The sequence below is a fragment of the Emiliania huxleyi genome (assembly GCF_000372725.1).
Source record: "Emiliania huxleyi CCMP1516 unplaced genomic scaffold EMIHUscaffold_102, whole genome shotgun sequence".
NCBI lineage: Eukaryota > Haptophyta > Isochrysidales > Noelaerhabdaceae > Emiliania > Emiliania huxleyi.
The window spans coordinates 401,027-412,363 of record NW_005202303.1 but is presented as its reverse complement, the minus strand read 5'-3'; the positions used below and the strand labels follow the sequence as shown (position 1 = coordinate 412,363).

The 11,337-nt window shown below is 67.3% G+C and overlaps 2 protein-coding genes across 2 annotated transcripts in view; one reads left to right on the top strand and one right to left on the bottom strand.

The window, feature by feature from the left end:
• The window catches only part of EMIHUDRAFT_360815 (hypothetical protein), an 8,647-nt gene extending 1,157 nt beyond the window's left edge, over positions 1-7,490 (bottom strand). Inside the window, exon 1 of the mRNA XM_005793286.1 lies at positions 6,837-7,490. Within this exon, the coding sequence (XP_005793343.1) occupies positions 6,837-7,298 (462 nt within the window). The 5' untranslated portion in view covers positions 7,299-7,490. The remainder of the gene's footprint in view (positions 1-6,836) is intronic.
• Positions 7,491-9,063: 1,573 nt separating this feature from the next.
• Positions 9,064-11,337, top strand: part of EMIHUDRAFT_222320 (hypothetical protein) — a gene marked incomplete at both ends in the record, with an annotated part of 3,104 nt that continues 830 nt past the window's right edge. The window contains 2 exons of the mRNA XM_005793285.1: positions 9,064-9,993; positions 10,083-10,942. Coding sequence (XP_005793342.1) covers positions 9,064-9,993; positions 10,083-10,942 — 1,790 coding nt within the window. The remainder of the gene's footprint in view (positions 9,994-10,082; positions 10,943-11,337) is intronic.

Here is an 11,337-nt window from a genome sequence, read left to right as displayed (position 1 = left end):
CTCGCCGCCATGCTGCGGGCTAAGACGCTCTCGCTGCCGTACGGCGGAGCCAGTGGCGAGACGGGGGTCTGGGTGGGGGCTCGGGAGGGGGAGGCCGCGGCGGGCCCGGCCGTGGAGGCGCCTCTGGACGAGCTCGAGGTGCGACGGTGTATCATTCACTTTATGCCACCGTTGCATATCCGGATATGCAACGGTGGCATAAAGTGAATGATACACCGTCGCACCTCGAGCTCGTCCAGAGGCGCCTCCACGGCCGGCCCCGCCGCGGCCTCCCCCTCCCCAGCCCCCACCCCGACCCCCGTCTCGCCACTGGCTCCGCCGTACGGCAGCGAGAGCGTCTTAGCCCGCAGCATGGCGGCGAGGGTCGCCGGCGAGACGCGCAGCACGCGGCGCGAGAGGAAGGGGAGCATCAGCGGGAGGAAGTGAGCCTTTATTTACCGTCGGTTTGCCTCAAGTCCTGGCGCGCGACGTATTTCTCTCATGCAGCGTCTGAAACACAGCTTCTCGTGTGCCGCGAAGCTGTGACAAGATATATGCCAAGCCCTCCGGCAAAGCGCCTGCGGACTCACGGTGAGGAGAAGCCCGACGCTCTCTTGTCTGCGCTCGGCGACCAGAACATGGCCGAGCGCGAGGACGCTGAGGCGTGGCAGGAGAGCAAGAGTATTGCCGAGCAGGCGGCGGCGGCGGCTGCGGGAGACGTGACTGAGGAAGCTTCACCACCTCCACCGGCTGGGAAGGGCTGCCGCCGCTCGAGCCGAGTCACCGAGGAGACCAAGGAAAACGTTGCCGCCTCGGTACGCAGCGACCTCAGTGGCCTGAGCGGCCGCGAGATTGCACGGCCCGCCGGCAACAGCGTCAAGACGAGCGGCGGGCTGCGGGTGACAGGGCCGTCGACTAACGATGCGCAGACGGTCTGGGAGGGCATCCCGCTGGCCGGAAAGCAGCTGCTGCTCGATTGCGTCAACGCGGAGATCGACCACGCGCTCAAGTTCCCAGCGGTGCGAGCAGTCGTGCAGACTCGGCACCTCGCGTGCCGCAAGGGCTCGACTAGCATCGCGGGCGGCGCAGCGCAGCTGCGGACAGAGATCTCTTTCTGGCGGGCCCTCCGCAAGGTCGAGCAGTGGGAGCAGTCGGTGGCGAGGGGAGAGGTTGGCGACGAGGCCGAGGCCGAGGGGCGGCGCCGGGAGGCGATGGCAGCGGCGACCTTCTCCGAGTCGGCCGCGGAGGAGGAGAAGGCGGAGGAGGAGAAGGCGGAGGAGGAGGACGAGGACGAGGAGGAGGACGAGGACGAGGAGGAGCCCACAGTAATGGACGAGGCCCAGGCGGCGATTGTGCAGGCCGAAGCTGAGGCTGAGGCTGAGAAGGAGGCGCTGGCGGAGTCGAAGGCGGACGATGCGGAGGATCGGACTGGTGTGGGTCCGCCCACCGTCTCCTGCTTTGCCCGGGCGTCAGTCGCAGCGATCTGGCGTCAGTACGGGCTTCTTGCGGCCGACTACCAGCTGACGTTCGGACCGTACCAGCGCTGGAAGCTGCGGCACGTTGCGATGCGGAAGCTGCTGATGGACGGCCTGGTGCTGCGCTCTTTTCAGCTGCCTGTGCCCCATCTTTCTGGCTTTCAGTCCTCGTTCCGTGTCCGTAGGTGGCCGCAGCAGCCGTTCGCGGAATGGACTGTGCCTACCTCCTCCGCCTCGGGCTGCTCGCGTCCCAGCTGCGCTACAACACAAAGCTTGAGATCGCTGCGGGGCGCGTCATCGGCCGGCAGGGCATAATGTCTTGCTTCTGCTGGACGCGGACCCTCGCGCCACAGCGGCCGCTCACAGTCGTGCAGGCGAGCGAGGAGGCGACGCCAGCGGCGGCAGCCGAGTTCGTTGCGGCGCACGCGGCGGCGGCGGCGAGCGAGCGCGCGGCGGCCGAGGAGAAGGCGAAGGAGGAGGAGGCGCGGGCGCAGGTGGACGAGCTCATCACGCTCGATCCGGACCTGAGCAGCGTCAGGGAGCTGGCGCGGCAGCTGGCGGTGCAGCACGACAAGAAGTCGCTGTTCGTCGGCGTGCAAACGTGGAAGACCGGGCGCGCGGGCCTCGGGGATCCGGCCGTCAAGGCGGGCGGCGCGGCGGTGCTCGCGTACCTCAAGACGGTCGACTGGCCGGCGCTGCGCGAGGCCAAGCTGCAGCGCGACGCGGCGCTCGCGGCGGCGGAGGCGGCGGAGGCGGAGGCGGCGCCAGCGGCCGAGCGCGCGGCGGCCGAGGCGGCGGCGAAGGAGGAGGAGGCGCGGGCGCAGGTGGACGAGCTCATCACGCTCGATCCGGACCTGAGCAGCGTCGCCGAGCTGGCGCGGCAGCTGGCGGTGCAGCACGACAAGAAGTCGCTGTTCGTCAGCATCAGAACGTGGAAGACCGGGCGCGCGGGCCTCGGGGCGCCGGCCGTCAAGGCGGGCGGCGCGGCGGTGCTCGCGTACCTCAAGACGGTCGATTGGCCGGCGCTGCGCGAGGCCAAGCTGCAGCGCGACGCGGCGCTCGCGGCGGCGGAGGCGGCGGAGGCGGAGGCGGCGCCAGCGGCCGAGCGCGCGGCGGCCGAGGCGGCGGCGAAGGAGGAGGCGGCGCGGGCGCAGGTCGACGAGCTTCTCGTGCTTGCCCCTGCGCTGGGAGGCGTCGCCGAGCTGGCGCGGCAGCTGGCGGTGCAGCACGACAACCCGTCGCTGCTCAATGGCGTGCAGAAGTGGAAGTGCGGCGCGGACCTCGAGGCGCCGGCCGTCAAGGCGGGCGGCGCGGCGGTGCTCGCGTACCTCGAGACGGTCGAGTGGCCGGCGCTGCGCGAGGCCGCCGCGTCAGCCGAGCCCTCCTCCTTCCGCCTCTTCTTCGGTGGGGGTCTCAAGACTCCGACGCCGGAGGCTGGAGAGCTGCTCGCGGAGTACGTCATCACGGACTTCTACCTCAGCGACATCTCTCTGCGCACCAACGCCGACGGATCGCCCGCCATCTTCGACACGCAGATCGGCAAAGCGATGCTCTCCCTGGCCAAGGAGACGCGCGCGCTCGAGCACGAGCCTTACAGCCCGGAGAAGCCCATGACGGACCCACACAAGATCGCGGTCGTCATCGTGAGCGCGCTGCGCAAGGCGCTGTTCACAGAGGCGACCCTCTCCTCGGGGTGCGGCGGCTCGGCGGTCATCTTTGCGCAGCCTTTCGCGATCGTGGACAGCGAGGGCGACTTGCACGGCCGCCCGGACATGATCCTTTTCGCGCGCAAGGCATTCGCGCCACTGTCTCCGCCCCCCCGCTTCTTAGATTTTTGACCTCCTCCCTGCCCCTCCTCGCAGCACCCGAGGGTGATCCCCTACCTCCGCTCGACTGTGTGAGGCCGTACGCGACACTTGTCTGCCGAGACGCACTGGCATGCCGAGGCGGCCATGCCCACGCTGGACGGCGACGAGGCGGCTCAGCGGGAGGCGCATATACGCGCCACCGAGCGTGGTGTGGCCGGGGCCCCGCGCCGGTGAGGCGACGGCCGGAGTGAGGAGACTCAGTGTGTTCGGCACCAGGCTACATTACGTTCGACGCAATTCTCCAATGCCTTTGCTCGGCGCGCGCATTCTTTCGGGAGGAGGAGGGGACATGGACATGAGTTGCACGCTCGGCCATATTCTGGTCGCCGAGCGAAGACAGGAGAGCGTCGGGCAGCGCCTCACCGTGAGTCCGCAGGCGCTTTGCCGGAGGGCTTGGCATATATCTTGTCACAGCTTCGCGGCACACGAGAAGCTGTGTTTCAGACGCTGCATGAGAGAAATACGTCGCGCGCTAGGTCGCGCGCCAGCACTTGCAGGCAAACCGAGGGTAAATAAATATTTTTGCGCGGATGAACGCGAGCTCGTGGGGTCCACCAGTGCACCGCCTGCCTCAAGTGCTGGCCTCAGTTCAAGGCGCGAGATAAGGGGAGATATAAGGAGATGTGGGGAGATGTGAGAGCACCGCCGTGCCGGTGACGCTCGCGACCCCATGATGCCAAGACCTTGCGCAAAGACACTCTTCTCCGCCTCGCTCCTCTCCTCCCCCTTTTGGCCCCGCTGCGGCAGACTGCAAAAGTCCCAAAAGAGCCCCGTGTCGTTGGCCGCTCCACTTGGCCGGGAGGCTCGGATGCGGCGGCAGGCGGCGGCCTTCAATGCGACGATGGTCTCCGGCGCGGCGGTGCGGGTCGACGTCTCTCGCTCGCCCTTTACAGTCACGCTCGACGAGGCGGAGGCGCAAACCACGTCTCGCCGCGTGCTGCGCGTCTCGCCGGCGAGAGGAAGGGGAGCATCAGCTCCGATGGGCAGCCGCGGGGCGACGCCCGACGCGTCGCACGCCCACGGCAGCCCTCCCGGTGCGCACGCTGCGCTCAGCAGGGCGAGCTGCTCGTCGTGCGCCACGACGCACGCGCCTCCCTCGGGCGTGATGCGCAGCAGCGGCAGGGGCCTGCCGCAGAAGAGGTGCCGGAAGAGGGAGCGCAGGCCCAGAGCCAGCACCAGGTGCCGCTCCTCGTGCGAGCGAACAAAGATGGCGGCAACGTCCTTCCCGCTCAGCCCGACGGACACCTCGTTGTACAGCGAGGGCTCCGGCCGCTCGCCACCAGCGTGCTGCCACACGGCGTGCCTGCGGTCCGCCTCCTCGTTGGCGGCGCGGAGCCCTTCGAGGGAGGAGAGGCGTAGCCGGCATGGACCGCTCAGCGTGACGGTGCCGTCGGCGCCGACATGAAGGTGGTGCTCCGTCTTGGCGAAGACGCCCGACGGCCAGCAGAGGGCGTGCTGCAGGTCGACCGCACCTAATCAAGGCTCCGAGCAGGCTCCGGAACCAGGAGCGTTTCGACCCAGAGAAAGGGTCGTTCTCGCACCGCCGTCGAAGATCAAGCCGACGGCGCCCGGGCGGACGCGGCCATAGAGGTGCATGTGTCCTGATGGCGGCAGGAGGCTGGCCGAGGTTCGAAAGCGGCCACTGGCTTTCAGACGGCGGAGCAGCGACAGCCAGTCCGAGTTGCGGACGGTCTTGGCGAGCGCGCGATGCCTGTGAATCAGAGAGAGAGCGGCGGCGGCCGCCACCGCCTCGTCGCCGTCAGCTGCGCGCTTGTCGACGACAGTGCAAGGCGCCATGCAAATGAGCTGCCCGTCAACGACAGGTCGTGAAGGCTCTGCGACGCTGATCGCCAGCCATGCAATCAAGCGCGTTTTGTGCTCGTGTGAACAGAGTGAGAAGTGTGAAGGCAGGAGCCTTCGCCAGGTCGTGTGAAGAGCACTGATGCCGCAGTGAGTGAGTGTTCCCGGGCCCTGCGGGGAACTAAGTCGGCGCAAGTTAGTCTGTGAGCTGGACGAGGGCTAGTGGTGCGCCGTGGCGGATCAAGTGGTGAAGTGCTCCCGGGAGTCGTGCGGTCGGAGGCCGGGACCTAACTTAGTGTGCGGAAGTGAGTGCCTCCGGCCGGCCGCGAGGGGAGTGGTCCGGCGGGCCGCTCGCAGTGCCCTTCGCCGGCGGACGGAGAGGCGGGCTCGGCTACCACGCGCACTAAGTTAGTGCGCGTAGTGAGTGGGCCGCCGGCGAGCGGGCTAGTGGGTGAGTGCCTCCTGCCACCCCGCGCACTAAGATAGTGCGCGTAGTGGGTGGGCCGCCTTCTAGTGGTCGGCGAGGCCGTGGCCAGTGCCCCGGCCCTGCGGCGCCGCCTAGTGAGTGAGTGCTCGCCGACCCTCCCCACACTAAGTCGGCATCGGTGCTGTGTTTTTTAGTTGGCGAAGGCTCCTGGTGAAGGAGGTATTTTCTTCTCAATAACAAGGCTGTGAACAGAGTGAGAAGTGTGAAGGCCTTCTAAGCCCGCGGGTAGTCCCCCCCCATCCCCAGGGCCTCCAGGGCTCGCACCTCAACCTCTCACAGGCCAGCGCACAGCGCCATTAGGAGGTATTACCACCCAAGACAGCTTGGAGAGCTCCCGGTAACGCTACATTTCGTAACGATCGTCGCTATTGGCCATCTGCCTCCTGCAGCCTCTGTTGGGGCGGAATGCGCGGGGTTTTCGGCGCGATGCCTCCGGCTAGTACACGGTACTGCTCTGCCGCAAACTCTCCTGCGCTCGCGTGACGTGTGGGGCGCACGCACTGCGCTCGAAAGTCGCGATTTGGCAATAGGCGCTCGAGCCGGCGCGCAGTGGAGGGGGCGCCGCGCAGGGGGATCGGGGGGGTGCGAGAGGGGGCGTGGGTCGGGCGCGCACCGGCCGGCTCCGGGAGCGGCCGTCACGTCGAAGAGGGGACCTGGTGCTGCTCGAATGATGACGCATGCCGCTCTGCTGCGCCGCCGATAGCCCCTCTTCCGAGCCGGCGCGTGGCGGCGAGCCGCGGCCAGTATCGCTGGTGCGGTGGAGGCGGCAGCTTGCATCGGCCGGCAGCGGGTGCGGCCATCACGTCGATGAGGGGGGGTTGTCGGCGACTCGTGTGGCTCGAGGCCTACGCTGCGCCGCCCAAGCCCTACTGCCGATCCAGCGCCTGGCGTTTGGGGCGAGCCGCGGTCGTCGTCGCTGATGGTATATGGCGGCGGCGGCGGCGGCTCGCCCTTCCCTCCGGCCGCAATTCCGATCCCGCCGCGCTCGCGGGAGGTGGCGCGCCCACCGCGGCACGGCCGTGGCTGCGCATACACCTTACGCCCTTTCTCCTCAACGGCTATCCGTGCTTGCTGTGCCCCTGCGTGGTGTGTTTCAAGTTCTTACAACCCAAGGTGATAGAGGGCAAAAAGATCGATTGCGCTCTTGCCGATCCGCACCTACCTAGGCTCTTGGGTGGCGCGCCCCAGCTCTTCACAACGAACCTGGTTCTTCCTCGTAGGAGGTACCGCCAGCGCGTTCTCGCGGCAGCGTCTCTCCGCGTGGGCACGAGCCTCGACGACCGCGCGCCGGGACAGGACGGCGCGGTACCAAGGAGGGACTGGCAGATCGGCCTGGCAGACCTCCTTGGCTCGGCAGAATGGGCATCGCATCGCGCGCGACGGCTCGGATGATTCGCAGGCCGCAATCAGCATCCTCTCGATGCAATCGCGGCAAATCGCGTGCGCGCAGGCATACGCGCCCTGCGGCAGCGCTGGGAGTGGATACGCCTGCTCGCACGCCGGCACGCAGCAGATCGGGCATTCTTCGGCGCGGCGCTGGCTGACCAGCGAGAGCTGCCCAAGTGATGTCAACTCGCCAGCGCGCTCTCGCAGCAGCCGCTCAGACACCGCAGCCTCCAGAGGCGATAAGACACCGGCCATGACGGAGCTCGGGCTGCTCGCAAGCTCGCTCTTCTCGGCGAGAGCCATCGTCGGGTGTGGCCATCGTCGGCGGGTGTGTGGACTGGCTGGTTAGCCCAGCCGACTCCGCGGGGGGGTGGGGGGGTGACTCTCGAGGGGTGGGATCCCTGCGATGTTAGAGGTGGGGATCCCTACCTCGGGGTTAAAAAGGAAGTGGCGTGGGTGGCGCGATCCAAGAAGATGAACACAGCAAGTGATCAAGAAGATGAACACACGCGAATCATACAAGTACGCTTCACGCAGGTCGCTGCGAGAATTGGCGAGAAACTGCGAAGAGAGATAGGTAGGAAGAGGTAGACGCCCCGAGGGTGGGGGCTAGCACCACACTCCTATTGAGCACTTTGAGCACTGGATAGGGTCGATTCCGCGTGGTACGGGGCCTTAAAATCCCTGTGTGGTGGCGGCATGCCGTCCTCCATCCCTCCCTTGGGTTGGCTGTTTTCTTTCTTTTTCGTACGCTTTACGCTTCACGCAAGGGCACTTGAGCACTTGAGCACTGGATAGGGTCGATTCCGCATGGTACGGGACCCCTCGATCGTCTCGCCCTCCCTCACTGGTGTGTTCATTGCACATTGGGGGGGGGGGGGGGGTCATAACAAACAGGATCGACGTGTCGATCGAGCCCGGCCCGCCCGGCTTCGAGCTCCTCTCGTCGTCCGTCGCCGTCTGCCCGCGCTTCGTGGTGATCAATCGGCTGCCAGAGTCGCTGCAGCTGCGGGCCGAGGTGCTCCCCGCGCGGGGGGACGTCGAGCTGCCTGCCGCCGCGCCGCCGCACGTGGAGCTGGCGGCAGGCTCGCGCACCGACGTGTACTGCTTCGAGGTCCTCGAGCCGAAGGCAGTGCTGAAGCAGTGTCACAGCCCCGGCCGGGCCAAGACGCACAAGCACAATCTCTCATAAAGGGAGAGACAGCAACGACAGCCAGAAGTCAGCACTGGATCCCACAAAAGCACAAAAATCTCTCTAAAGCACAGACCCGGGCCCGAAATCGCACGACAGCACCCCATCCCTTCCGGATGAAATCATCTTGCTTGCAAAATCATCTTTTCTTCTTTCTGGACTTCTTTCTCGTCACGGACAAACAAACAACGACAAGCAGTGATGCCTTGCACACCACCCAACCCTACCACCCCAGCACCAACCCTGCCACCCAACCATCAATGGCGGCGTCCCGGAAAAAAGAATAGAGGCTCGCGCAAACGATTGATTAATTCCTCCATTACGGAATTTTGCGGACGACCGATCGCCCTTTTGCGGGTGCCCGTCTACATCCAGGAAGTCTTGCGCCTCCACGCGCTAGACATGGTGCGCCGGCCACTGGCGTTGTTGGCGCTCGCACATCTGAGCTGCGCGCTCGAGCGATCGCCTTGCCCTGCGCTTTGCCTCTTTTCGCGGGAAGATTGGTCGCAAAAGTGTTCGTGGAGAGAGTGGCAGTGCTCGGACTCTTGCTTCGAGTGCCAGCGTCAGCTCTTCTGCCAGCGGAGCACCCACTCGTGGGAGAAAAAGTGTGGCTGGAAGTCCTGCGAATCGGAGGTCGCATGCCGCGACGGCATCTTACCACGGCCGCCGCCACCGCAGCCGCCGCCGCCGCCACCGCAGCCGCCGCCCCCGCCACCGCCACCACCACCGCCGGATCCGCCCCTGATCTTCGTCCCTCCCCCCTCGCCCGCTGGGAGGCCACAGACGTTGCCGGAACTGCAAGCACCGCCGGCGCCGGTGCCGCGGCCACTGCCGCCACCGCCCAATCTGCCAAAAAAGCCACCAAACGTGATATTTATGATCTCGGACGACCTCACCCTCAACACACCCGTGCCGGCCCGCACTCCCAACCTCGACTTGCTGCGAGCGAGCGGCGTCTCCTTCCCGCACACGTACGCCCAGCTGTGCTCCTGCGCGCCGTCCCGCGTCGCTATATTCACCAGCCTGCGCCCAGACCAGACGGGCGGGTGGACCAATGCCAGAGAGGACAAGGTGCGCTTCTTGGAGCCACCGGCGAGTCCTTACACGCTGCTCCCGCAAGCCTTCCGCGACAACGGGTACTATGTGCGTGCCTACGGTAAGCTGCTTCACCGGGGAAGGCGGGCAGCCGGCGCCTCTATCGAGATCCTTCGAAGCGTCGACGCCTACCTCCGGTCGCCAGAGCCCTTTCGATTCTACCACGACAACCGGACCGTGCGCGGCGGTGTCACCAAGGCCGAACTCGAGCGCACCACCGGTGATGTCGATCTTGCTCCATTCGACGCGGGACAGACCGCTGAGGGCATCAGCGTGCCTGACGATGCGTACGAGGATGGGTGGTACGGCGACAATGCCGCGGCGTGGGTGCGTGACTGGCCGGCCAATGCCGCGCCCTTCTTCCTCTGCATCGGCTTCTGGCGGCCGCACATCCCCTTCAACGCTCCAAAGATGTACTGGGACTACTACGGCGCGGCCGAGGTAGCGGCCGCCATCCCAGACAGGTACGACGGCATGCGCCAGATGCCGAGGGGCACGCTCTCCTTCACCGCTCCGGCCGCGGCAGAGCTGCTCTTGCATGGCCAGGACTTCTCAAGCACCGAACAGGAATTCATCCCGCGCACCCCGTTTGGGCTCGGAAACGGAGTGCCCAACTCGACGATGTGTGGCGACCCGCCGATGACGTGCTGGATGCGGCCGACGCCCCTGCTGGCGGACGCGCGCAACTTGCTGCACGGCTACCTCGCGAGCGTCTCGTTTATCGACGCGCAGGCGTTGGCGAGGCAACATCGCTGCCCACGCGGTGGCGCCTTCCCACGCAATGGCCTCTCTGGCTGTAGGTGGGCAAGCTGTTCCACGCGCTCGAGGGGAGCGCGCACGGCGCAAACACCGTCACCGTCTTCACGAGCGACCACGGATATCACCTCGGTGACCGCGGCGGCTTCTGGACCAAGCACACCAACTTCGAAGCGGCGGCGCGAGTGCCGCTCTTCATTGCGGCGCCGTGGCTGCCCGAGCCCGGGACGGAGGCGGCGGGCGTCGCCGAGCTGATTGACATCTACCCGACCTTGGTCGCGATGGTGGAGCGCAAGGCGCCGGGCACGATTTCGGTGCTGCCGAGCCAACGACTGGCGGGGACGTCGTTGCTGCCGACGCTCCTCGACCCGAGGGTCCCATCGAAGGGCGTCGCCTACACTCAGTTCCAGAAAAGGGTGCGCACGCTCGGGCCGGAGCGCGGCGAGCCCGCGAAGCTGCCCAACATGGGCGGCGCGAACTCGAAGCGGGGCGCCAACGGGATGGGCTACTCCGTCCGCGTGCGCGACGCGGGAAGGGACTACCGCTACACCGAATGGTGGAGGACAGCCGACCTAGACGCAATAGTCGCGCCGACGATTGCGGAGGACAACAAGACGAACGTCAACATGGCCTGGTGCGCAAACCCCGCCAACGCGTCTACCTGCGTCGCCGGGCCTGCGGTGCGCGAGCTCTACTACTACGAGGGCGCCTCGCTGATTGAGACGGTGAACGCCATCGGCACCGTGACGGCTGAGATGGCCGCGCCGCTTTCAGATGGGGCGAATCACAACGGGCTCGGGGACGGCTGGAGGCGGTGCTTTGGTCAAGCCACCCCGCTCTCGACGCCGGGTCTCGCCGCCGATCTCACCTGCCTCGTGAGTGGGCTCCCTTCCAAACTGCTCCGGTTTGTCGGCGACTCAAGCAGCCCGTCAGTCCCGCCCTCAAGCAGCCCCACCGCGCCGCCATCACGTCCGCCGCGGGCCGCGCCTCTGCCACAGCCGCTGTCGCCCACGCCGCCACCATCAGTGCCACCGCCGCCCTTCGTAGCACCACCCCTGTTGCCGCCCACGCCGCCGCCCTCCACCTCGCCCTCGCCGCCGCCACCAGCCCCGCCGCCACCCGCCCCTCCGCCGCCCTCGCCGCCGCCGCCCTCCGCCTCGCCCTCGCCGCCGCCACCAGCCCCGCCGCCACCCGCCCCTCCGCCGCCCACGCCGCCGCCGCCCTCCGCCTCGTCCTCGCCGCCGCCACCAGCCCTGCCGCCACCTGCCCCTCCGCCGCCCTCGCCGCCGCCGCCCTCCA